The 26,655-nt window shown below is 46.3% G+C and overlaps 1 protein-coding gene across 1 annotated transcript in view; it reads right to left on the bottom strand.

Annotated features, from left to right (window-relative positions):
* The window catches only part of OBSCN (obscurin, cytoskeletal calmodulin and titin-interacting RhoGEF), a 577,179-nt gene that overhangs the window by 361,165 nt on the left and 189,359 nt on the right, over nucleotides 1-26,655 (bottom strand). The window contains 6 exon segments of the mRNA XM_056518694.1: nucleotides 10,437-10,703; nucleotides 10,952-11,224; nucleotides 15,269-15,535; nucleotides 15,614-15,880; nucleotides 16,680-16,946; nucleotides 18,073-18,345. Of these exon segments, the coding sequence (XP_056374669.1) occupies nucleotides 10,437-10,703; nucleotides 10,952-11,224; nucleotides 15,269-15,535; nucleotides 15,614-15,880; nucleotides 16,680-16,946; nucleotides 18,073-18,345 (1,614 nt within the window).

The raw sequence follows: 26,655 nt of genomic DNA, 5'->3' as shown, positions 1-26,655 counted from the left end.
CGAAATGATCTGCAACAAAGAAAATATGGATAAAAGGAAAATATTGCTTCAAACGGAAGCAAAAGAGGGATTTTTGTCTTACCGTAAAATCCTTTTCTCTATCGGCTCCATTGGGGGACACAGACCTTGGGGGGTATGCTGTTGTTGCTAGGAGACTTGACACTATGGAAACCAAAAAAGTCGGCTCCTCCCTGCAGGATATACCCGCCTACAGAGCCTGAGGTCATCAGTTTAGTCCCCAAGCGGTAGGAGAGGACCGAGAGGCAAAAAACCAAGAGCAGTCCGAGGTAACCAGAACAAAAAAATGTACTGAACACACCCTCGGACAGGTAACCAAAACCGGAACACCAAAGATAGGGCGGGAGCTGTGTCCCCCAATGGATCCTCTGAGAAAAGGATTTTACGGTAAGACAAAAATCCCTCTTTCTCTATCGGCTCCATTGGGGGACACAGACCTTGGGATGTACCAAAGCCGTCCCTAGGGTGGGCACAGAAAACAATCAAGGGGCAGGCTGGGCCACCGCCGCCTACAACACCTTACGGCCCAGCAGTGGCGCAGCGTGGGTTGTCAGCACCCGGGGCAAGGCAAGTCATTTGCGCGCCCCCTAACCCGTGGATTTTAGCACTCGAGTCTCTTCCACTAGATTAGTTAACCCCTTACCCCTAAGCACATGTATTGTTTGTAATGAAAATACTGATGTCATTAAAGTAAAATACATCTAAATACAAGTTTATTTTCAAACACTTTATTGAGTGCGAACATTACACATTCTCCACATTGTCAGCCGGTCTATGAATACAAATGTAGTAACCGAGACACAAGAAGAATAGACAGCACCAGGTAGTTGTGTATTGTCCTCTGTTTCTCATGATATGTACTAGGTGCTAGGGGTCTATAAATAGTAAATAAGTATAGCTCCATAAACTCCATAAAATAATAATAAAAATAATTACAATAAAGAGCGACAAATCATTAGACACAGGATAAAAATGAGTCATTTTGAAAATAATTACAACATTGGTTCAAATAGTGAATACATTTATTCACTATTTGAACCAATGTTGTAATTATTTTCAAAATTACTCATTTTTATCCTGTGTCTAATGATTTGTCCCTCTTTATTGTAATTATTTTTGTTTACATATATATATATCATGACTTATGTTATAGGTTGCTATGTGAGGCTATATTGGTGTCAGGGTAATGATGTCATGAGGCTCGATTAGACACACTGCAAAGTAAGGTGCAGATAGGGTTATATACCTGTTGTTTTTCTTCTTTGTCTAACTTATAATGTAAAGCGCCGATTTCTGATTGTGCGCATGCGCGGGGCCCCCTTCCTGGCACGGACTCCCCGGGCATCAAGAGGCCGTGCGCGCAGGTCCGGAAGTGATATTTCCGTGACCTGCGGGTACTGGCTGTGAGGCGGCGGTGAGTGCCGATCACATCCGGGTCGGGGCCCTGCGCATGCGCCGTATGGCACAAATCATTCCCTGACCTCACTATATATATATATATATATCCATTGTGATTACAACTATTGCTATACCTGATCCACCTACGTGTTTTTTGGCTGTATCTGATACATCTCATTTTGTATTGCTTTATATATACACATCCGGTATTTTATCTTTATTGCATTTAGTCACAAATGTGTGACGTTTTTTAACCTTTTGGATATATAAATAAAATGTTGCATATTTATCAGTAGCAATTTCTCTTTGTTTGAGTTCTTTCTCTTTTTTTTGTAAAAATGTAGTAACCTAGCATGGGCCGTGCTATTATATGTCGTCTCACAACCATCGTAAACGACAAAAAATATCAAGAACAAAAACAAAACATCAAAATGGAACCAATCCCTGGAGATGATCCAAGGCACATGACTTTGGGTATTATAAGTAAGCGGCAAATGTCAGGGGGGCATTATATGTGCATTATATGGGCACATGACAGGGGGCATTATATGTGCATTATATGGGCACATGACAGGGGGGCATTATATGTGCATTATATGGGCACATGACAGGGGGGCATTATATGTGCATTATATGGGCACATGACAGGGGGCCCCTGCCATGTGCCCCCACATATATTGCCCCCTGACATGTGACCCTGACTTATAATGTCCCCTGTCCTGTGCCCCTCACATATAATGCCCCATGTCCTGTGCCCCTCACATATAATGCCCCCCTGACATGTGCCCCTCACATATATGCCCCCTGAGGGGGCATTATATGTGAAGGGCACATGTCAGGGGGGGCATTATATGTGAGGGGCACAGGACATGGGGTATTATACATGAGGGGCACATGACAGGGGGGGGGTGTCCTGTCATGCGCCCCCACATATAATGCCCCCCTGACATGTGCTCCTTACTTATCATTTGCCCCTCTCACTTATAATTTGCTCCCCCCTCCCTTTTCTCACGCCGTCACCTTTCTCCCACGCTGCGGCTGCTCCATTCCTGCAGTCAGTGAGAGCCGCGGGGACCTGATCTCTGGGCGCCGGCGCAATGATGTGATGTCATCGCACTGGCCTACCGTGATTGGCTCTCACTGACTGCAGGAATGGAGCAGCCGCGGCGTGTGATAGCAAGGTGACGGGCGTGAGAAAGGGGTGGTGGAGTGGGACAGCCGACAGCTCCCACTCCACCATACGATAGTTCAGGAAGAGGGGCAACAATCTCGGGGGGGTCTTCCCCCTACAACGGTAAGCTTCCGAAATGGCAGACCTAATCCACTGTGAAATGGTCGCCTTAGAGGCAGATAGACCCTTACAGTGGCCGTCCGTAAGAACAAAAAAGGAATCACACTGGCGAAAAGAAGATGTAACTGAGAGGTAGGTACGCACTGACCGTACCACATCAAGTTTATGAAGCAAACGCTCCCCGGGATGAGATGGAGCGGGACAAACGGATGGGAGTACGATATCCTCATTAAGGTGGAAAGCAGAAACCACCTTAGGCAAGAAAGAAGGAACCGGACGAAAAACAACTTTGTCCTGATGGACAATTAGAAAGGGAGAGCGGCAAGAAAGAGGCGCCAATTCCGAAACCCGTCTGATGGAGGTAATTGCCACAAGGAACGCCACCTTCCAGGAAAGGAGACGAAGGGAAACCTCCATGAGGGGTTCGAAGGGTGCGCCCTGTAGAGCACCAAGGACCAAATTCAGATCCCAAGGAGGTGTAGGAGATCTGTAAGGAGGAGCCGCGTGGGCCACTCCTTGAAGAAAAGTCCGAACATGAGAATCAGGTGCAAGAGGGCGTTGGAAAAGAATGGAAAGGGCAGACACTTGACCCTTTAAGGAGCTGAGAGCTAATTGTTGATCCAGCCCTGACTGCAAAAATTAAAGAAGTCGAGGAAGGGAAAACATGACTGGAGAAAGAGATTGGGATTCGCACCAACGAAAATAAGACCGCCAGGTACGGTGGTAAATCCTTGCAGAAGAGGGCTTGCGTGCCTTAAGCATGGTGCGAATCACCTGTGTTAAGAAGCCACGGGCTCTTAGTACCGCGGTCTCAACCGCCACGCCATCAAATGCAGCAAAGGTAAATTGGGGTGGCACAGGGGATCCTGAGAGAGAAGGTCTGGATGAAGTGGAAGGCGCACCGGAACGTCGTCCAGGAGCCGGACGACGTCGGCGTACCACGCCCTCGGAGGCCAATCTGGAGCCACGAGAATGGCGGGAATGTTCTCCGCTTGGAGCTTCCTCAGCACCCTGGGAAGGAGAGGAAGAGGAGGGAACAGATAAGGAAGGGCGAACCCCGACCAAGGAATTACCAGTGCGTCCGCTGCTAGAGCACGGCAGTCCCATGACTTTGACACATAGAGGGGAACCTTCTTATTGTGGCGGGATGCAAAGAGGTCCACATCTGGAGTTCCCCAGAGGCCACAGATCTGGGTGGACTGGGTGTCGAACCGAAGTCCTAGAAAAACCAGGGACTGAGTGGGGGATAGGATGGACTTGTCCCGATTGACCAACCAACCAAAGTGAGACAAGGCCTGAAGGGTGAGGGTCAGGCTCTCTAGATTATGGTCTCTGGACGGAGCCTTGATCAGAAGGTCGTCCAAGTAAGGGATCACTGAGACCCCCTTGTCCGAAGCAGGCCGATCACCGGTGCAAGGACCTTGGTGAATACCCTCGAAGCTGTGGCCAGGCCGAAGGGGAGAGCCACAAACTGGAAATGTCCCTCCGGGACAGCAAAGCAGAGGAACCGCTGGTGTCCCGAAAAAATCGGAACATGGAGGTAGGCGTCCTGATGTCCACCGAGGAAAAAAACTCCCCCTGATCCATGGTCGCTACTACCGAACGGAGAGACTCCATATGGAAGTGGCGTAGGAGGAGATGCCTGTTGAGAAGCTTTAGATCCAAGATTGGGCATACGGAACCCCCTTTCTTGGGAACTACAAAGAGGTTGGAATAAAAACCTCGAAAGCTTTCCCTGGGAGGAACCGGGACAATGACCCCCTGAATGAGGAGGGACTGCAGTGCACCCCGAAAGGCCTTTGCCAAAGAAGGAGACCGCGGAGCTCGGGAAAGAAAAAACAATCCTTTGGAAGAGAGGCAAACTCGATCCGGTAACCGTTGGAAACCACGTCTCTGACCCAGGAGTCCTGCACCTGTGTGGTCCAGACATCCCGGAAGAGTAACAAACGACCTCCCACCCAAGAAAAATCTGCGGGTGGGGGCGTCCCTTCAAGCAGAGGTGGGTTTGCGGGTACCCGCCTTGGGCGCAGAGCGGTCCGAATGGTTATCCGATTTACAGGATGGGCGAGCCTGGAAGAAGGGAGCCTTCTTGTCCAGAGAAGGCACCTGCCTAGTCCCCTTCGTGCCCCCAAAGGTCCGAAAGGACCGAAAAAAGGTAGATTTATGGCGGGAGGTAGTAGTATGGGCCTTATTTTGAGGTAATAAGGAACTCTTCCCTCCCGTGGCTTCCGAGATGATCTCGTCTAGGCGCTTACCAAAAAAGCGAGAGCCAGTAAAAGGAAGCTCAGTGAGAGACCATTTAGAAGCTGCGTCCGCATCCCAGGCTTTAAGCCACGCGGATCTACGGAGAGCCACAAGGTTACCCATGGCAAAAGCAGCACAGCAGGGCGACTGCATGGAAGCAGAACATAGAAAGTCCCCTGCTTTAGAAAGCAGGAGAATTAAATTGGCCAGTTCTTCCGAGAAAGCCCCAGAAGAAATGCCCTGGCGGAGTCGGGAAACCCAAATCGCCAGGGCCCTGGAAACCCAGACACAGAGGCAAAGGTAGGGAGAAGAGATGAATCCGTAGCCTCAAAGGCAAACTTAGCCAAGGTTTCCACCTTTTTGTCCGCTGGATCCTTAAAGGATGCAGCATCGGACGGAGGTAAGGTAGTGGTCTTAGAAAGACGGGAGACTGGTGGGTCCACCGTAGGAGGTGAGGTCCACCGGCTCATGAGGTCCTTAGCAAAGGGATAACGAGCTTGAACCTTCTTTATTTCTTGAAACCTCTTGTCAGGGTGCCTCCAGGCAGACTCTAGCAAGGCTTCAAATTCAGCATGGGAGCTGAACGTTTTGGGTGCCGGACAGGCACGATAAAAGGAAACTTCTTCAGCGTCCGAAGTTCCTGGGTAATGTAAGCGAAAAGTGTCTCTTATGGCCGAAACCAATGAGTCCACCGTATCGGTCATGTCTGCGTGGTCTTCTGAGTCAGAGACAGAAGCAGCCTCATCAACTAGTTCACCAGGGGAGTGGGAACGGGTGGAGGCAGCCTTAGAGGAGACACTGACCTGGCGCGCCGTTCTGGACATTCAGAACGGCGACTCGGGGAGCGTCTTCTAGAAGAAAGACACTCGCTGGGAGACGTAGCAGAGGGACGGTGCCCATGAGAGGAACGCCTACGTCTGTACCCAGACTCCGGGGAGGAGTCAGAGGAATGACCCCTATTACGCTTGTGAGAGCATTTAAAATAGGATGAGGGAGAGTGAGGCTCTCTAGGGGAACGGTGTAAGGAAGACCTCTCTAAGGCAGTCACTACGGAGCGGGAGACCTGCGCCAAGTCAGAAATAGACTGAGAGAGGGAAGACACCCATATTGGAGGGGCAGCAGAACCCACTGGGTCTGGGGGAGCATCCTGAATAGAAATACCAGGGGGGTCAGGAGGTGCAGTGGTGCAGGCGGAACAAGTGGGTACAGAAGACCCAGGCATTTTGGAGGTACAGCCCTTACAAGTGTAGTAGGTGACCAGGGCCCCAGGTTCCTGTTTAGAGGGAGGAACAGTTCTGGGCTCGGACATGAATAAAACAAAATGAAACAGCCTCACCAGCGTCCGTGTCCCCTCAGGCAGTTGCTGTGAGGAAGAGAAAGAGAAGAGAGAGAACACTAGCAGGGACGGCCGGACCAATCAAAAAAGAGGGGCCGGACTAGACTGAGGCGCCCCTGATTGGCTGACAGATCCCTGCTCAGTCCCCATTGGCCAGAGAGATTTGCGCTTTTCCAAGGGCGCGAACTCTGCTGAGAAGAAGGAGGCCGGTAAATAATGGCGCCCGTCCCTAAAGCTTATGAGAGTGAAGGGGAACAGGAGCGAGCGAGAATGCCGGCGCAGCGGTCGCTGAGAAAGTGAAAGTAAACTGCGCCCCGGCCGCGTCGCATAGGACGTGGCCAGAGCGCAGAGAAATAGGGATTCCCACTAGATAGAATAAAAAGGAGTGGGACCAAAACATGGGGTCTCCAGCAGTTGCAAGTCCCCGCACCTGAAAGAAAAAAAGGGGGGGGGGGGGAGAATACTCACCTCAATCTGAAGAACTCACCTCCTGAAGTCTTCGGACATCTTATGTGTCACCTGCGTCATGCCGGGCTTGAAAAGTGAGACGAGCAGGAAAAAGTGGGGGACCCGGACCCATAAGGTACAACCCCAGGCGCTGACCGTTGGCGAGAGGGGGTTAACAGTACATGCACGATGCTTGTGCCCCCTCAATCGCAAATGGGGAAACAGTGAACGCTAAGTTCCTGAGACCCCACCTGAAAAAAGAAAAATAAAGGGGAATAAGAAAAACTAAACGTCCCTAATCTACAAAACCAAGTCTGGGGAGAACCGAGACCAATGTCCATCTCCTGCAACACTGAGCTTAAAACTGATGACCCCAGGCTCTGTAGGCGGGTACATCCTGCTGGGAGGAGACGACTTTTTGGGTTTCCTTAGTGTCAAGTCTCCTAGCAACAACAACATACCCCCCAAGGTCTGTGTCCCCCAATGGAGCCGATAGAGAAATGGATAATGAAACTGAAAGCTGCTGGAAACTTGGGGCTTAATGAAAGATTAGACTACAATGTCTTATATAAAATGCACCAGTCAGCAAGAAACTGCAATACGTTTTATTATGATTTAATCTGTCTAATTATCACCCACCTGTTCCGTGCGCGTCACCAGAAGGAGGTCTCAAAAAGGCGAAGCGCTACGGAACAGGTAGGGTCTGATGAACGCGATGACGCACGCGCAACAGCTGTAACCAGTTCATGGCTGAGTCCTAGGAAGATCGTCCGTACACACCGCATATAACCGCACCGATCAAATAAAGGGAATTTGGCGCAATATCCCGGTGAGTGACGTCCCTGTTTTTCTACTTACCTTTGATGTTTGCATCTGAGGGACTTGGAACCCGAGGGATAGTGTCTGCCCGAGCCGGAGGGGAACTGTATCGCCTAGCTTCAGGCATTGTTTAGTGGCTACGGAGCTACATGCCATATGGGGAATTTAAGGGATAGGAGTGCCGACTGTTTAGTAGTTATATTCTTGTATATAGGAGCAGTATTATAGTAGTTATATTCTTGTATATAGGAGCAGTATTATAGTAGTTATATTCTTGTATATAGGAGCAGTATTATAGTAGTTATATTCTTGTATATAGGAGCAGTATTATAATAGTTATATTCTTGTATATAGGGGCAGTATTATAGTAGTTATATTCTTGTATATAGGAGGCAGTATTATAGTAGTTATATTCTTGTATATAGGGGCAGTATTATAGTAGTTATATTCTTGTATATAGGAGCAGTATTATAGTAGTTATATTCTTGTATATAGGAGCAGTATTATAGTAGTTATATTCTTGTATATAGGAGCAGTATTATAGTAGTTATATTCTTGTATATAGGAGCAGTATTATAGTAGTTATATTCTTATATATAGGAGCAGTATTATAATAGTTATATTCCTGTATATAGGAGCAGTATTATAGTAGTTATATTCTTGTATATAGGAGCAGTATTATATTAGTTATATTCTTATATATAGGAGCAGTATTATAGTGGTTATATTCTTGTATATAGGGAACAGTATTATAGTAATTATTTTCTTGTATAAAGGAGCAGTATTATAGTAGTTATATTCTTGTATATAGGAGCAGTGTTATAGTAGATATATTCCTGTATATTGGAGCAGTATTATAGTAGTTATATTCTTATATATAGGAGCAGTATTATAGTGGTTATATTCTTGTATATAGGGAACAGTATTATAGTAATTATTTTCTTGTATAAAGGAGCAGTATTATAGTAGTTATATTCTTGTATATAGGAGCAGTGTTATAGTAGATATATTCCTGTATATAGGAGCAGTATTATAGTAGTTATATTCTTATATATAGGAGCAGTATTATAATAGTTATATTCCTGTATATAGGAGCAGTATTATAGTAGTTATATTCTTGTATATAGGAGCAGTATTATATTAGTTATATTCTTATATATAGGAGCAGTATTATAGTGGTTATATTCTTGTATATAGGGAACAGTATTATAGTAATTATTTTCTTGTATAAAGGAGCAGTATTATAGTAGTTATATTCTTGTATATAGGAGCAGTGTTATAGTAGATATATTCCTGTATATTGGAGCAGTATTATAGTAGTTATATTCTTGTATATGGGAGGCAGTATTATAGTAGTTATATTCTTGTATATAGGAGCAGTATTATAGTAGTTATATTCTTGTATATAGGGGGCAGTATTATAGTAGTTATATTCTTGTATATAGGAGCAGTATTATAGTAGTTATATTCTTGTATATAGGAGCAGTATTATAGTAGTTATATTCTTGTATATAGGAGCAGTATTATAGTAGTTATATTCTTGTATATAGGAGGCAGTATTATAGTAGTTATATTCTTGTATATAGGGAACAGTATTATAGTAGTTATATTCTTGTATATAGGAGCAGTATTATAGTAGTTATATTCTTGTATATAGGAGCAGTATTATAGTAGTTATATTCTTATATATAGGAGCAGTATTATAGTAGTTATATTCTTGTATATAGGAGCAGTATTATAGTAGTTATATTCTTGTATATAGGAGCAGTATTATAGTAGTTATATTCTTGTATATAGGAGCAGTATTATAGTAGTTATATTCTTATATATAGGAGCAGTATTATAGTAGTTATATTCTTGTATATAGGAGCAGTATTATATTAGTTATATTCTTATATATAGGAGCAGTATTATAGTAGTTATATTCTTGTATATAGGGAACAGTATTATAGTAGTTATATTCTTGTATATAGGAGCAGTATTATAGTAGTTATATTCTTGTATATAGGGGGCAGTATTATAGTAGTTATATTCTTGTATATAGGAGCAGTATTATAGTAGTTATATTCTTGTATATAGGAGCAGTATTATAGTAGTTATATTCTTGTATATAGGGGGCAGTATTATAGTAGTTATATTCTTGTATATAGGAGCAGTATTATAGTAGTTATATTCTTGTATATAGGAGCAGTATTATAGTAGTTATATTCTTGTATATAGGAGCAGTATTATAGTAGTTATATTCTTGTATATAGGAGGCAGTATTATAGTAGTTATATTCTTGTATATAGGGAACAGTATTATAGTAGTTATATTCTTGTATATAGGAGCAGTATTATAGTAGTTATATGCTTGTATATAGGAGGCAGTATTATAGTAGTTATATTCTTGTATATAGGAGGCAGTATTATAGTAGTTATATTCTTGTATATAGGAGCAGTATTATACTAGTTATATTCTTGTATATAGGAGCAGTATTATAGTAGTTATATTCTTGTATATAGGAGCAGTATTATAGTAGTTATATTCTTGTATATAGGAGCAGTATTATAGTAGTTATATTCTTGTATATAGGAGCAGTATTATAGTAATTATATTCTTGTATATAGGAGCAGTATTATAGTAGTTATATTCTTGTATATAGGAGCAGTATTATAGTAGTTATATTCCTGTATATAGGAGCAGTATTATAGTAGTTATATTCTTGTACATAGGAGCAGTATTATAGTAGTTATATTCTTGTATATAGGAGCAGTATTATAGTAGTTATATTCTTGTATATAGGAGCAGTATTATAGTAGTTCTATTCTTGTACATAGGGGGCAGTATATAGTCAATACAGCAGGATGACAATAGTATTATATACAGTATAGTCTTCTTTACCTTTTACATGTAGTTTTGCCGATGTTCTCTCGTTTCCTACAATACAGCTGTATTCTCCAGAATCCTCTATTGTGACGTCTTTGATACATAGGTTGTGGACGTTCCTGTTGACGCTGATCTCATACTTCCCCCCGGATCTGATGGTGGTCGCTCCCTTTCTCCATTCTGTGGTGACATCCGGTTTGTTGAGCTCGCAGAGCAGGACGGCTTCTCCTTTCTCATCCACATCGGCTGATTTTAGGGGTTTGGTGAATTTTAAAGCTAAAGCTGAGGATAAAGCAAACGTGCATCATGGGGCCACAATAAGTTACACAGGATGTGACACGTTATGTGGAGTGTATGGGACTAGTACATGAAGTATGTGACCTGAAGCTCAGGGGCTCCACTGCAAAACCATTCCAGGGCCACTACCTCCCATGGGCCATTTACAATACTGGGGCCATTGGGATTCCTCATCCGCACATTTCAGGACCCTCTAAGGTTGTGACCCATTGGGGCCCGAGTTCACTCTTTACCTTTGACCTGCAGTTCGGCTGCAGTTGTGTTCTGTCCGACCCTGAAGCTGACCAGGCCCGAGTCTTCCAGCGTCACCTTCTTCAGGGTCAGGGTGTGAATCTTGCCCTTGTGGACCGCGATCTCATTCATCTCATTGGACTGTAGTGGGACTCCCGCCAGGTACCACTGCACGTCAGGAGCATTGTCCTTGGACACCTTACATTTAAAGATGGCGTCCTCTCCTTCCTCCACAGACACGTTCTGCAGCTGGTCCACAATGAAAGGTTCTGGCTCTAAAATACAAGATCAACTTAAAGGAAAAGTGCAGGAGCCACCAATATAGACAGCTACAAAAACAGACTGTCACTGACACAGTCCACTACCAAAACAGACTGTTACTGACACAGTCCGCTACTAATACAGACTGTCACTGACATAGTCCGCTACCAAAACAGACTGTTACTGACACAGTCCGCTACCAAAACAGACTGTCACTGACACAGCCCGCTACCAAAACAGACTGTCACTGACACAGTCCACTTCCAAAACAGACTGTCACTGACACAGTCCGCTACCAAAACAGACTGTCACTGACACAGTCCACTACCAAAACAGACTGTCACTGACAGAGCCCGCTACTAATACAGACTGTCACTGACACAGTCCGCTACCAAAACAGACTGTCACTGACACAGCCCGCTACTAATACAGACTGTCATTGACACAGTCCACTACTAATTTAGACTCTCACTGATACAGGCCGCTACTAATACAAACTGTCACTGACACAGTCCGCTACTAATACAGACTGTCACTGACACAATCCGCTACTAATACAGGCTGTCACTGACACAATCCGCTATTAATACAGACTGTCACTGACACGGTCCGCTACTAATACAGACTGTCACTGACACAGTCCGCTACTAATACAAACTGTCACTGACACAGGCCGCTACTAATACAAACTGTCACTGACACAGTCCGCTACTAATACAGACTGTCACTGACACAGTCCGCTACTAATACAGACTGTCACTGACACAGTCCGCTACTAATACAGACTGTCACTGACACAGTCCGCTACTAATACAGGCTGTCACTGACACAGTCCGCTACTAATACAGACTGTCACTGACACAGTCCGCTACTAATACAAACTGTCACTGACACAGTCCGCTACTAATACAGACTGTCACTGACACAGTCCGCTACTAATACAGACTGTCACTGACACAGTCCGCTACTAATACAGACTGTCACTGACACAATCCGCTACTAATACAAACTGTCACTGACACAGTCCGCTACTAATACAGACTGTCACTGACACAGTCCTTTACTAATACAGACTGTCACTGACACAGTCCTTTACTAATTCAAACTGTCACTGACACAGTCCGCTACTAATACAAATTGTCACTGACACAGTCCGCTACTAATACAGACTGTCACTGACACAGTCCGCTACTAATACAGACTGTCACCGACACAGTCCGCTACTAATACAGACTGTCACTGACACAGTCCGCTACTAATACAGACTCACTGACACAGTCCGCTACCAAAACAGACTGTCACCGACACAGTCCGCTACTAATACAGACTGTCACTGACACAGTCCGCTACTAATACAGACTGTCACTGACACAGTCCGCTACTAATACAGACTGTCACTGACACAATCCGCTACTAATACAGACTGTCACTGACACAGTCTGCTACCAAAACAGACTGTCACTGACACAATCCGCTACTAATACAGACTGTCACTGACACAGTCCGCTACTAATACAGACTGTCACTGACACAGTCCTTTACTAATTCAAACTGTCACTGACACAGTCCGCTACTAATACAAATTGTCACTGACACAGTCCGCTACTAATACAGACTGTCACTGACACAGTCCGCTACTAATACAGACTGTCACCGACACAGTCCGCTACTAATACAGACTGTCACTGACACAGTCCGCTACTAATACAGACTCACTGACACAGTCCGCTACCAAAACAGACTGTCACCGACACAGTACGCTACTAATACAGACTGTCACTGACACAGTCCGCTACTAATACAGACTGTCACTGACACAATCCGCTACTAATACAGACTGTCACTGACACAGTCTGCTACCAAAACAGACTGTCACTGACACAATCCGCTACTAATACAGACTGTCACTGACACAGTCCGCTACTAATACAGACTGTCACTGACACAATCCGCTACTAATACAGACTGTCACTGACACAATCCGCTATTAATACAGACTGTCACTGACACAGTCTGCTACTAATACAGACTGTCACTGACACAGTCCGCTACTAATACAGACTGTCACTGACACAGTCCTTTACTAATTCAAACTGTCACTGACACAGTCCGCTACTAATACAAATTGTCACTGACACAGTCCGCTACTAATACAGACTGTCACTGACACAGTCCGCTACTAATACAGACTGTCACCGACACAGTCCGCTACTAATACAGACTGTCACTGACACAGTCCGCTACTAATACAGACTCACTGACACAGTCCGCTACCAAAACAGACTGTCACCGACACAGTACGCTACTAATACAGACTGTCACTGACACAGTCCGCTACTAATACAGACTGTCACTGACACAATCCGCTACTAATACAGACTGTCACTGACACAGTCTGCTACCAAAACAGACTGTCACTGACACAATCCGCTACTAATACAGACTGTCACTGACACAGTCCGCTACTAATACAGACTGTCACTGACACAATCCGCTACTAATACAGACTGTCACTGACACAATCCGCTATTAATACAGACTGTCACTGACACAGTCTGCTACTAATACAGACTGTCACTGACACAGTCCGCTACTAATACAGACTGTCACTGACACATTCCGCTACAAATACAGACTGTCACTGACACAGTCCGCTACTAATACAAACTGTCACTGACACAGTCCGCTACTAATACAGACTGTCACTGACACAGTCCGCTACTAATACAAACTGTCACTGACACAGTCCGCTACTAATACAAACTGTCAATGACACAGTCCGCTACTAATACAGACTGTCACTGACACAGTCCGCTACCAAAACAGACTGTCACTGACACAATCCGCTACTAATACAGGCTGTCACTGACACAGTCCGCTACTAATACAGACTGTCACTGACACAGTCCGCTACTAATACAAACTGTCACTGACACAGTCCGCTACTAATACAAACTGTCAATGACACAGTCCGCTACTAATACAGACTGTCACTGACACAGTCCGCTACCAAAACAGACTGTCACTGACACAGACCGCTACTAATACAGACTGTCACTGACACAGTCCGCTACTAATACAGACTGTCACTGACACAGTCCGCTACCAAAACAGCCTGTCACTGACACAGTCCGCTACTAATACAGGCTGTCACTGACACAGTCCGCTACTAATACAGGCTGTCACTGACACAGTCCGCTACTAATACAGGCTGTCACTGACACAGTCCACTATTAATACAGACTGTCACTGACACAGTCCGCTACTAATACAAACTGTCACTGACACAGTCCGCTACTAATACAGACTGTCACTGACACAGTCCTTTACTAATACAGACTGTCACTGACACAGTCCACTACTAATACAGACTGTCACTGACACAGTCCGCTACCAATACAGACTGTCACTGACACAGTCCGCTACTAATACAGACTGTCACTGACACAGTCCGCTACTAATACAGACTGTCACTGACACAGTCCGCTACTAATACAGACTGTCACTGACACAATCCGCTACTAATACAGGCTGTCACTGACACAGTCCGCTACTAATACAGACTGTCACTGACACAGTCCGCTACTAATACAGACTGTCACTGACACAGTCCGCTACTAATACAGACTGTCACTGACACAATCCGCTACCAAAACAGCCTGTCACTGACACAGTCCGCTACTAATACAGACTGTCACTGACACAGTCCTCTACTAATACAGACTATCACTGACACAGTCCTCTACCAATATAGACTGCCACCAATATAGACTGCCCTGCTACCAATATAGACTGCCACTGACCTTCCCAGACACACTGTCACCAATTGACACAGACTAAATCCAATAGAGACCACCATCTGTCCACCATAGACTGGATAAATGGGCACAATGGGGGAGGGCACAAAACCTGTGCAGAGGAACAGTGGCGCAGTTGCCAATAGTAACCAATCAGATCCTTTCTTTCATTTTAAAGAGGCCTGATCTGATTGGCTACTATGGGCACCTGCTCCATGAATAGAGGGTCATTTTCTGAAGACTTCTCCGTCATATTCTTACCGTTCACAGTGATGGTAGCGGTGGAGGTCTGGTGCCCGGTGTCACAGCTGTACTCTCCGGCGTCGGGCGGCTGCAGCTTGTGTATGCAGAGCTCTACTACGCAGCCCGACTGCTTCATCTCATACTTGGCCCCTGGTTTTAAGGCCGCTCCGGCTTTCTTCCACTGTACGGGGGCATCAGGCTTGGATACCTGGGCCCTCAGGGTGACTGATCCGTTCTCTTCTCCTTGCTGGTTCTGCAGGTGGCAGGTGATCAGTACAGGTAGCGCTGTGAGATGACAATGCAGAGTGTTAGATGCTGCTGTATAGTCAGGATTCCTGTATTTTTAGGATATGTTGGTCTCACCCGTCACCAGCAGGGTAGATGTGGCCGTCTGATCCCCTGTGTCACACGTGTAGTCTGCAGAGTCCTCTGGACGGGCCGGCTGGATTATCAGCTCCACACTTTTCCCTTTCTGTTTGATGTTGATGTTCTCGCGGGCCGTAATCTGCGCGGTTCCCTTCATCCACTTTACACAAGCGTTGGGCTTTGAGATCTGCGCCCGTATAATTACGGTGGATCCCTCCTCACTAACCTGGTCCTCCGGCTTCTGCTCAAACACCACTGGGACGGCTACAAAGTAACAGGAAGATGTCACTAAACAGATCGGCCGAGAAACGAGGAGATTTACAGGAAACTAAAGGATTTTGGGGTAATGTACGTATCATCCGGTCACTAGCTCCTCCAGAGCTGCACTCACTATTCTGCTGTTACATCATGTTTTATCCTCCAGAGCTGCACTCACTATTCTGCTGTTACATCATGTCTTATCCTCCAGAGCTGCACTCACTATTCTTCTGTTACATCCAGTGTTATCCTCCAGAGCTGCACTCACTATTCTGCTGTTACATCATGTCTTATCCTCCAGAGCTGCACTCACTATTCTGTGTTACATCATGACTTATTCTCCAGAGCTGCACTCACTATTCTACTGTTACATCATGTCTTATCCTCCAGAGCTGCACTCACTATTCTGCTGTTACATCATATCTTATCCTCCAGGGCTGCACTCGCTATTCTGCTGTTATTTCAAGTCTTTTACTCCAGGGCTGCACTCGCTATTCTGCTGTTACATCATGTCTTATCCTCCAGAGCTGCGCTCACTATTCTGCTGTTACATCATGTCTTATCCTCCAGAGCTGCACTCACTATTCTGCTGTTACATCATGTCTTATCCTCCAGGGCTGCACTCGCTATTCTGCTGTTATTTCAAGTCTTTTACTCCCGGCACATCCAGAGCTGGAATGATCTTGTATGAACATCCTGAGTAAACCCTTGTGTCTGCAGTAATGTGCAGGAAGATGCTATAAATGCCCATTTGACCCCATGTCATCCGCTTGTTCTATCTGTTGCGGCAGCGGCTGCTTCATACCTATAATGGTGACTTTGGCCTTGGATTTCTGGTTCCCGATGTCACAGGAGTACGTTCCAGAATCTTCAGGCTTGGCGTTGTGGATCTGCAGGATCTGAACTTTGCCGTGGTCCAGGAGATTGTACTTTGCACTGGGAGAGATCTGCTCGGCTTCTCTCCTCCAAACCAGAGGAACACTGGGCTGAGAGAGCTCACACTGGAGGACTACCGAGGAGTCCTCCTCCACCTCCATGTCCGACAGTTCTCGTGTAAACAACGGGAGTGGAGCTGAAGAAATAGAAGAGGCGGTATAAGAGGTATAAGGTTGGGGTATGAGATCTGGATATGTCAACGGGATATGAGGACGGGATATGAAGCCAGGATATGAGGACGGGATATGAGGACGTATATGAGGTCGGGATATGAGGTCGGGATATGAGGTTGGGATATGAGGTTGGGATATGAGGTCGGGATATGAGGACGGGATATGAGGACGGGATATGAGGTTGGGATATGAGGTTGGGATATGAGGTTGGGATATGAGGTTGGGATATGAGGTTGGGATATGAGGACGGGATATGAGGACGGGATATGAGGTTGGGATATGAGGTCGGGATATGAGGACGGGATATGAGGTTGGGATATGAGGTTGGGATATGAGGTTGGGATATGAGGACGGGATATGAGGACGGGACATGGGTCGGGATATGAGGTTGGGATATGAGGTCGGGATATGAGGTCGGGATATGAGGTCGGGATATGAGGTTGGGATATGAGGTTGGGATATGAGGACGGGATATGAGGACGGGATATGAGGTTGGGATATGAGGTCGGGATATGAGGTCGGGATATGAGGTCGGGATATGAAGCCAGGATATGAGGACGGGATATGAGGACGTATATGAGGTTGGGATATGAGGTCGGGATATGTGGTCGGGATATGAGGACGGGATATGAGGACGGGACATGGGTCGGGATATGAGGACGGGATATGAGGTTGGGATATGAGGTTGGGATATGAGGTCGGGATATGAGGACGGGATATGAGGACGGGATATGAGGACGGGATATGAGGACGGGATATGAGGTCGGGATATGAGGATGGGATATGAGGACGGGATATGAGGACGGATATGAGGACGGATATGAGGACGGGATATGAGGATGGGATATGAGGACGGGATATGAGGTCATGATATAAGGCCATGATATGAGGACGGGATATGAGGACGGATATGAGGACGGATATGAGGACGGGATATGAGGTCAGGATATGAAGTTGAGAACATTATTGTTGCTTTTCCTTTACCACAAGGTTTAGGTGGGAAGACTGGGCAATGCCTGATACTCAGTATTGTGATATTTTCTCTTCTTCGGTAAATGACCTATACAGTTCATGGTGCTCCAGTCTTACCCTTGACGGTGAGCTCGGCTGTGGACACGTACGGCCCCACCCTGAAGGACACGCTCCCAGAGTCATCTAGGGTCACACCGCTGAGCTTCAGAACATGGGATCTGCCTTTCTCTACTGAGATCTTGTTCATCTCATTGTTCTCCAGAGTGATCCCCTGCAGCTTCCACTCCACGTCACGGGCGTTTTCATGGGATATGTCACATCTGAACACGGCATCCTCCCCAGCGAATACGGACAGGTCCTTCAGACCTTGGACAATGGTGACATCCAGCTCTATGTGACATGAGGGTAAAGCCATGATGTTACTGTATATTATATCACTGCTGATAACCAACCCCTAGAGCCCAAGTCTGGGAGGTTATGAAAGCCCTGCCCCCTGTATGACATCACTGATATAATATAATAGTAATATAATGACATGTGATCACAGCCCCGCCCTCTGTATGACATCACTGATATAAAAGTAATATAATGACATGTGATCACAGCCCCGCCCTCTGTATGACATCACTGATATAATATAATAGTAATATAATGACATGTGATCACAGCCCCGCACCCTGTATGATATCACTGATATAATATAATAGTAATATAATGACATGTGATCACAGCCCCGCCCCCTGTATGACATCACTGATATAATATAATAGTAATATAATGACATGTGATCACAGCCCCGCCCCCTGTATGACATCACAGATATAATATAATAGTAATATAATGACATGATCACAGCCCCACCCCCTGTATGACATCACTGATATAATATAATAGTAATATAATGACATGAGATCACAGCCCCGCCCCCTGTATGACATCACTGATATAATATAATAGTAATATAATGACATGTGATCACAGCCCCGCCCTCTGTATGACATCACTGATATAATAGTAATATAATGACATGTGATCACAGCCCCGCCCTCTGTATGACATCACTGATATAATAGTAATATAATGACATGTGATCACAGCCCCGCCCTCTGTATGACATCACTGATATAATATAATAGTAATATAATGACATGTGATCACAGCCCCGCACCCTGTATGACATCACTGATATAATATAATAGTAATATAATGACATGTGATCACAGCCCCGCCCCCTGTATGACATCACTGATAGAATATAATAGTAATATAATGACATGTGATCACAGCCCCGCCCCCTGTATGACATCACAGATATAATATAATAGTAATATAATGACATGTGATCACAGCCCCGCCCCCTGTATGACATCCCTGATATAATATAATAGTAATATAATGACGTGATCACAGCCCCACCCCCTGTATGACATCACTGATATAATATAATAGTAATATAATGACATGTGATCACAGCCCCGCCCTCTGTATGACATCACTGAAATAATATAATAGTAATATAATGACATGTGATCACAGCCCCGCCCCCTGTATGACATCACTGATATAATATAATAGTAATATAATGACATGTGATCACAGCCCCGCCCTCTGTATGACATCACTGATATAATAGTAATATAATGACATGTGATCACAGCCCCGCCCTCTGTATGACATCACTGATATAATAGTAATATAATGACATGTGATCACAGCCCCGCCCCCTGTATGACATCCCTGATATAATATAATAGTAATATAATGACGTGATCACAGCCCCACCCCCTGTATGACATCACTGATATAATATAATAGTAATATAATGACATGTGATCACAGCCCCGCCCTCTGTATGACATCACTGAAATAATATAATAGTAATATAATGACATGTGATCACAGCCCCGCCCCCTGTATGACATCACTGATATAATATAATAGTAATATAATGACATGTGATCACAGCCCCACCTTCTGTATGATATCACTGATATAGATCACAGCCCCACCCCCTGTATGACATCACTGATATAATATAATAGTAATATAATGACATGTGATCACAGCCCCGCCCCCTGTATGACATCACTGATATAATATAATAGTAATATAATGACATGTGATCACAGGCCCGCCCCCTGTATGACATCACTGATATAATATAATAGTAATATAATGACGTGATCACAGCCCCGCCCCCTGTATGACATCACTGATATAATGTAATGGTAATGTAATGACATGTGATCACAGCCCCGCCTCCTGTATGACATCACTGATATAATATAATAGTAATATAATGACATGTGATCACAGCCCCGCCCCCTGTATGACATCACTGATATAATATGATAGTAATATAATGACATGTGATCACAGCCCCGCCCCCTGTATGACATCACTGATATAATATAATAGTAATATAATGACATGTGATCACAGCCCCACCCCTGTATGACATCACTGATATAATATAATTTTAATATAATGACATGTGATCACAGCTCCGCCCCCTGTATCACTGATATAATATAATAGTAATATAATGACATGTGATCACAGCCCCGCCCCCTGTATGACATCACTGATATAATATAATACTAATATAATGACATGTGATCACAGCCCCACCCCTGCATGACATCACTGATATAATATAATAGTAATATAATGACATGTGATCACAGCTCCGCCCCCTGTATCACTGATATAATATAATAGTAATATAATGACATGTGATCACAGCCCCACCCCCTGTATGACATCACTGATATAATATAATGACATGTGATCACAGCCCCGCCTCCTGTATGACATCACTGATATAATATAATAGTAATATAATGACATGTGATCACAGCTCCGCCCCCTGTATCACTGATATAATATAATAGTAATATAATGACATGTGATCACAGCCCCGCCTCCTGTATGACATCACTGATATAATATAATGACATGTGATCCCAGCCCCGCCCCTGTATGACATCACTGATATAATATAATAGTAATATAATGACATGTGATCACAGCCCCGCCCCCTGTATGACATCACTGATATAATATAATGACATGTGATCAAAGCTCCGCCCCCTGTATCATTGATATAATAGTATAGTGACACTGTGATCGGCATCACATTATAGAGCAGAATAATATATCTATGAAGTATTGTGGAGGGGGGTGTGGCTGCACGAACATGGCGGCGGCAGCTCAGCCTCGGATGTTCTGAACTAGACCCACCGCTATTTCCCCGGCTTAACCCCAGCACCACTCAGCTAAAGGGAAAGGCCTACATACCTACCAGCAGCCTAAGTGTATTCTATTCTGGCCAAGAGCAATGACGCCCAGGAGAGCGAAAAGAAATATCCCGGTAAAGCTGACAAGTTACTTCCAAGTGGCGGAAGGAGGAGCGGAGGAATGCGACGGGACGAATGCAGGAAGAGGAACGCCAATGCGCCAAGGGCGTGGAGTGGGCATGACGGAAGCCCACCGGAGATCACTTACTGCACAGCCCAGAGGGGAGATGCGACTGCTGAACAGGATCACCGGAGGCACGCAGTTATGGGAGGCATGCCTACATTAAAGGGGTATTCCAGAATGTTTTTATTTGCTACAGGGGCTGTAATGTTCGTGTAGTTCATAATATAGTGTCTGTACCTGTGTGTGACGGTTTTCTCACAATTCTTCTGTGATTTTGACTCCAATATTTATTTTTAACAGTATACAAAATGACTGCTGTCTGCTTCAATGGGTGGAGCGATCGCTTGGTGGGAGAGAGATCAATCTGTAACTAATCGTTAATTTCTAATGATAATTCTAATGATAACATGGGGTATTTTGCCCCTGTGGAACTGGTTAGGACCGGTGGAATTCTTAATGACACATAGCGAGTAATTAAGTCTTTAGACCCTCCCACCCTCTCCATATAAGGAGGGGAAACACCCAGCCCCCTTGTGTTATAGCAAGTAAAGAAAAAACATACAGAAAATATAGGGAGGGATTGCTGTGCCACTGTTAGGACTAAGGGAAAACAAATTGTCGTTAGAAATTAATGATTCCCTTACGTCCTAACCAGTGGCACAGATGGGGATTTAGCAAGAAGATACCCCCATGGGAGGGCACTCATGCCTGGCGGAGGATAGAACCGACCGCCCAAATGAGGAATAGCTATCCTAGAATCCACTCTATAGTGTGAGATAATGGTGGAGTGAGAACTCCACGAAGCTGACTTACAGATGAGTTCCAAAGGAATTAAGCCTCTCTCTGCAAAAGAAGCAGATACTGCTCTAGTAGAGGGGGCTTTAACAAACTCAGGGGGCTCCAGACCCAGAGAAACATGAGACTCCCGAATAGCTTCCTTAATCCAGCAACTGATAGTTGGTTTGGAAGCCTTGTGGCCCTTACGGCTACTAGAAGATAAGAAGGTTTTCATCCTTACGGAACTCCTTGGATCGATCCAGGTAAATCCGAAGACATCTCGATTAGTGTTGGGCGCGAATATTCGCATTTTGCATTTTTATCGCAAATTCGCAAATATTGCGAATATATTCGCTATATATTCAAAATTACGAATATTCACTTATTGGCCCACAAGTGAAAAGAAGGAATATGTGCAAAAAAGATTTTTTAACACTTACCGTAAAATCTCTTTCTCGAAGGATCCATTGGGGGACACAGACAGTGGGTGTATCTTGCTGTCTCTAGGAGGTGTGACACTATGGTAACCAAAAAAGTCAGCTCCTCCCAGCAGGATATACCCGCCTTCAGGCCCTGAGCTAGTCAGTTTAAGTTCCAGAGCAATAGGAGGAGACCAATAGGGCAAAGAAAAATCCAAAACTGTCCGAGAACCAGAAGAAAAAACACAACTGAACACACCCTCGGACAGAGAACCAAAGGAAAAAACCCAAAAAGGGCGGGAGCTGTGTCCCCCAATGGATCCTTCGAGAAAGAGATTTTATGGTAAGTGTTAAAAAATCTCCTTTTCTCTATCGGCTCCATTGGGGGACACAGACCGTGGGACGTACCAAAGCTGTCCCTTGGGTGGGCAGAGAAGTAGTCAGGCAGACGGCCGATCCACTGCTGCCTGCAACACCTTACTACCCATACTAGCATCAGCCAATGCAAAAGTATGAACTCGGAAAAACCTTGAGAGAGTGTGCAAAGACGACCAGGTAGCCGCCCTGCAAATCCGCGAGGCCGAAGCTCTATTCTGGAAAGCCCAGGAAGCCCAATAGAACGTGTGGAATGAGCCACAACCCTGAAAAGGAGGAATCGCCCCCTTACGGCGATAGGCTTCCGCAATGGTGGACCAAATCCACCGAGAGATGGTGGCCTTGGAAGCAGGTTGTCCCATGCGACGACCTTCCGTAAGGACGGCAAAGGAATCACACTGACGAAACGAAGAAGTGATGGAGAGATAAAACCGAACAGCCCAAAACTACAACCAGCTTGTGTAGTAACGCTCCTTAGGATGGGAAGAAGCCGGACAAAAAGACAGGAGGACAAAGTCCTCATTGAGATGAAAGACCGAGACCACCTTAGGCAAAAAGGAAGGAACTGGCCGGAAAACTACCTGTCCTAGTGGATCACCAGAAATGGAGAACGGCAGGAAAGAACTGCCAGTTCAGACACCCTCCGGATGGAGGTGATAGCAAAAAGAAACGCCACTTTCCAAGAAAGGAGGTGGAGAGACACCTCTCTAAGGGGCTCAAAGGGTTCACCCTGGAGGGCACTCAGAACCAAGTTCAAGTCCCAAGGGGGAGAAGGTGACCGATAAGGAGGAGCAGCATGCGCCACTCCTTGCATGAAGGTCCGGACATGAGAATAGAAACCAGGGGCCGAAACCTGACCTTAAGGGAACTGAGAGACAACCCCAGTTCCAACCCCGACTGCAAAAAAAGGAGAGAAGATGGGAAACCGAGAAGGTCACTGGGGAGAAGTCTTGAGGTTCACACCAACGACAATAAAAACCACCAAGTACGGTGGTAAATTCGTGCAGAGGAGGGCTTACGAGCCTAGAGTATGGTGTGAATGACTTGGGAAGAGAACCCGCAGGCCCTCAAAACCGCAGTCTCAATCACCACACCAACAATGCAGCGACTGTAAATTGGGGTGGCAAGAGGACCCAGAGAGAGAGTAGGACCGGGCGGAGCGGAAGGCGCAGAGGAGCGCCGTCCAGGAGCCTGACTACGTCGGTGTACCACGACCTTCGGGGCCAATCTGGAGCTACCAGAAAGGCGAGGAAGTCCTCTGCCTTGAGCTTCCTCAGCACCCTAGGAGGGAGCAGAAGAGGAGGGAACAGATAAGGTAGGGCGAACCCCGCCCAAGGAATCACTAAGGCCTCCATGTCCAGAGCCTGAGGGTCCCGGAACTTGGACACAAACAGAAGGATCCTCCGATTGTGTCGGGACGCGAAGAGGTCCACGTTCGGAAGGCCCCAGAGGTCGCAGAGCTGCGCGAAGACCTCCGGATGAATAGACCACTTGCCGGGGTTGGGTGAGGACCTACTGAGGAAGTCCGCTTCCTAGTTGAACACTCCCGGAATGTGTGTCGATCATGTACGCCACTGCCGTGGCGTTGTCCGACTGAATGCGGACAGGACGAGACTGAAGACGGGACTCCCAATGAAGAAGACAAAGTAGAATCACCCGTTATTCCAATATGTTTGTCGGAAAAGAGGGGTCTCCTGGACCGTCCAATCCCTGAACACGCCGCCCCAGGCCGACAGGCTGGCAACCGGTTTAACAACCCGCCAGAGAAGGGGAAGAAAGGACTGCCCTTGGAGAAGAAGGGGGGAGCGGAGCCAATAGAGCAGAGACTGATGGACCCTGCGAGGGAGAACAATCTGACGATCGAGGGACAGAGGAAACCTGTTCCATCGAGAGAGAATCGCCAGTTAAAGGGGGCAGTAATGAAACTGGGCAAAGGGTACGGCCTCCATAGTTGCCACCACCCGACCCAGGACGTCCATACTGTGCAGGTGGAGACTGACACCTGGGTCCGAAGGGGGCAGACCCCCGACCAGAGCGCCAGACCTTTGTCCGGCGGAAGACAAATGCGGGCAGAGACCGTCAAATCGAAGGCCATGAAGGTTAGAGACTGGGTAGGACAGAAGACTGACTTGTCCCAGTTGACCATCCACCCAAAGCGAGTCAGAGAGTGGAGAGAGACGTCCAGATTCTCCAGAGCCTGGGCTCTGGTCGGAGCCTTGATGAGAGGGTCGTCCAGATAGGATATGACCGAGATTCCCCTCGATCAAACAGGCCCAACACTGGTGCAAGGGTCTTTGTAAGGACCCGAGGAGCCGTGGCCAAACCAAGGGGAAGGGCCACGAATTGAAAATGCCCCTCCGGAACCGCAGCGGAGGTACCGATGATGGCCCGGAAATATTGGCACGTGGAGGTAGGCATCCTTGATGTCCACCGATGAACGTAACTCCCCTTGTTCCAGGGACGCCACCACCGAACGGAAAGATTCCATTCTGAAGTGGTGGATGAGGAGATGACGGTTGGATTGGTCGCACAGAACCGTCCATCTTGGGACCACAAAAAAATATGAATAGAACCCCGAAAAACGTTCCCCTGGAGGAATGGGGACGATAACCCCCTGGAGAAGCAAAGACTGGAGAGCCGCTCGAAATTGCTTCGCCAGAGGGGAGACCGGGGGGCCCGGGGTCGAAAAAAAACGTGATCCCTCGTAAGGGAGGCGAATTCGATCCAGTAGCCTTTGGACACCACAACCCCAGAGTCCTGAATGTGTGAAGTCCAGATGTCTCGGAAAACAAGAGACGACCTCCCACCCGAAAGAAAACACGGGTGGGGGCCTCACTTCGGCAGAAGTGGGCTTGCGGTTGCCCAATTTGGGCGCAAAACTGCTGGACCGGTTGGAGTCCGACTTGCAAGCCGGGCGTGCCTGGCACGAGGGAGTCTTCTTGTCCCGCGAGGACGCCTGCCCGGACCCTTTGCTGGAACCAGAGGTCCGAAATGACCGAAAGGTAAAAGGACTTCCATTGGGAAGAAGGGCGAGCCTTATTTTGAGGTAAGAAGGAACTCTTACCTCTAGTTGCCACAGAGATAATCTCATCGAGGCGGTCGGCAAAAAGACGGCCACCTGCAAAGGGAAGCTCAGAGAGAGACCTTTTGGAAGCGGCATCCGCATTCCAAGCTTTAAGCCACATAAAGCGGCGGAGAGCCACTAGGTGACCCACAGCAAAGGCAGAACAACGGGCTGACTACGTGGAAGCTGCGCACAGAAGGTCCCCAGCTTGAGAGCATTGGAGAGCCAGAACAGATAGATCCTCTGGTGGGGGGATCCCGCTAAGATATCCTGATGGAGCTTTTGGCACCACTCCGACAGGGCCTTGGACACCAATGTCGAGGCGAAGATGGGAAGAAGAGAAGAGCCAGCTGCCTCAGAATCAAACCTCGCTAAGGATTCTACCTTCTTGTCCGTGGGATCCTTGAAGGCAGCGGCAACTGCCAGAGGCAGTTTAGTCACCCTAGAGATCCGGGAGGTTGGTGGATCCGCTGAGGGAGGGGAACCACCTTAGCGACAAGGTCCTTGACATTCTTGGATTGTCTTGATTCCCGGGAACCTCTTGTCTGTTTCCATGCACATTCCAGAATGTCATCAAAGTCAGCGTGAGAGCTGAACCTTTGAGGTGCCGGTTGAACGCGATGAAAGGATACTTCAGGAGTA

This window comes from Hyla sarda, chromosome 5 (genome assembly GCF_029499605.1).
Source record: "Hyla sarda isolate aHylSar1 chromosome 5, aHylSar1.hap1, whole genome shotgun sequence".
Taxonomy (NCBI): domain Eukaryota; kingdom Metazoa; phylum Chordata; class Amphibia; order Anura; family Hylidae; genus Hyla; species Hyla sarda.
This window is presented reverse-complemented; position numbering and strand designations above follow the sequence as displayed.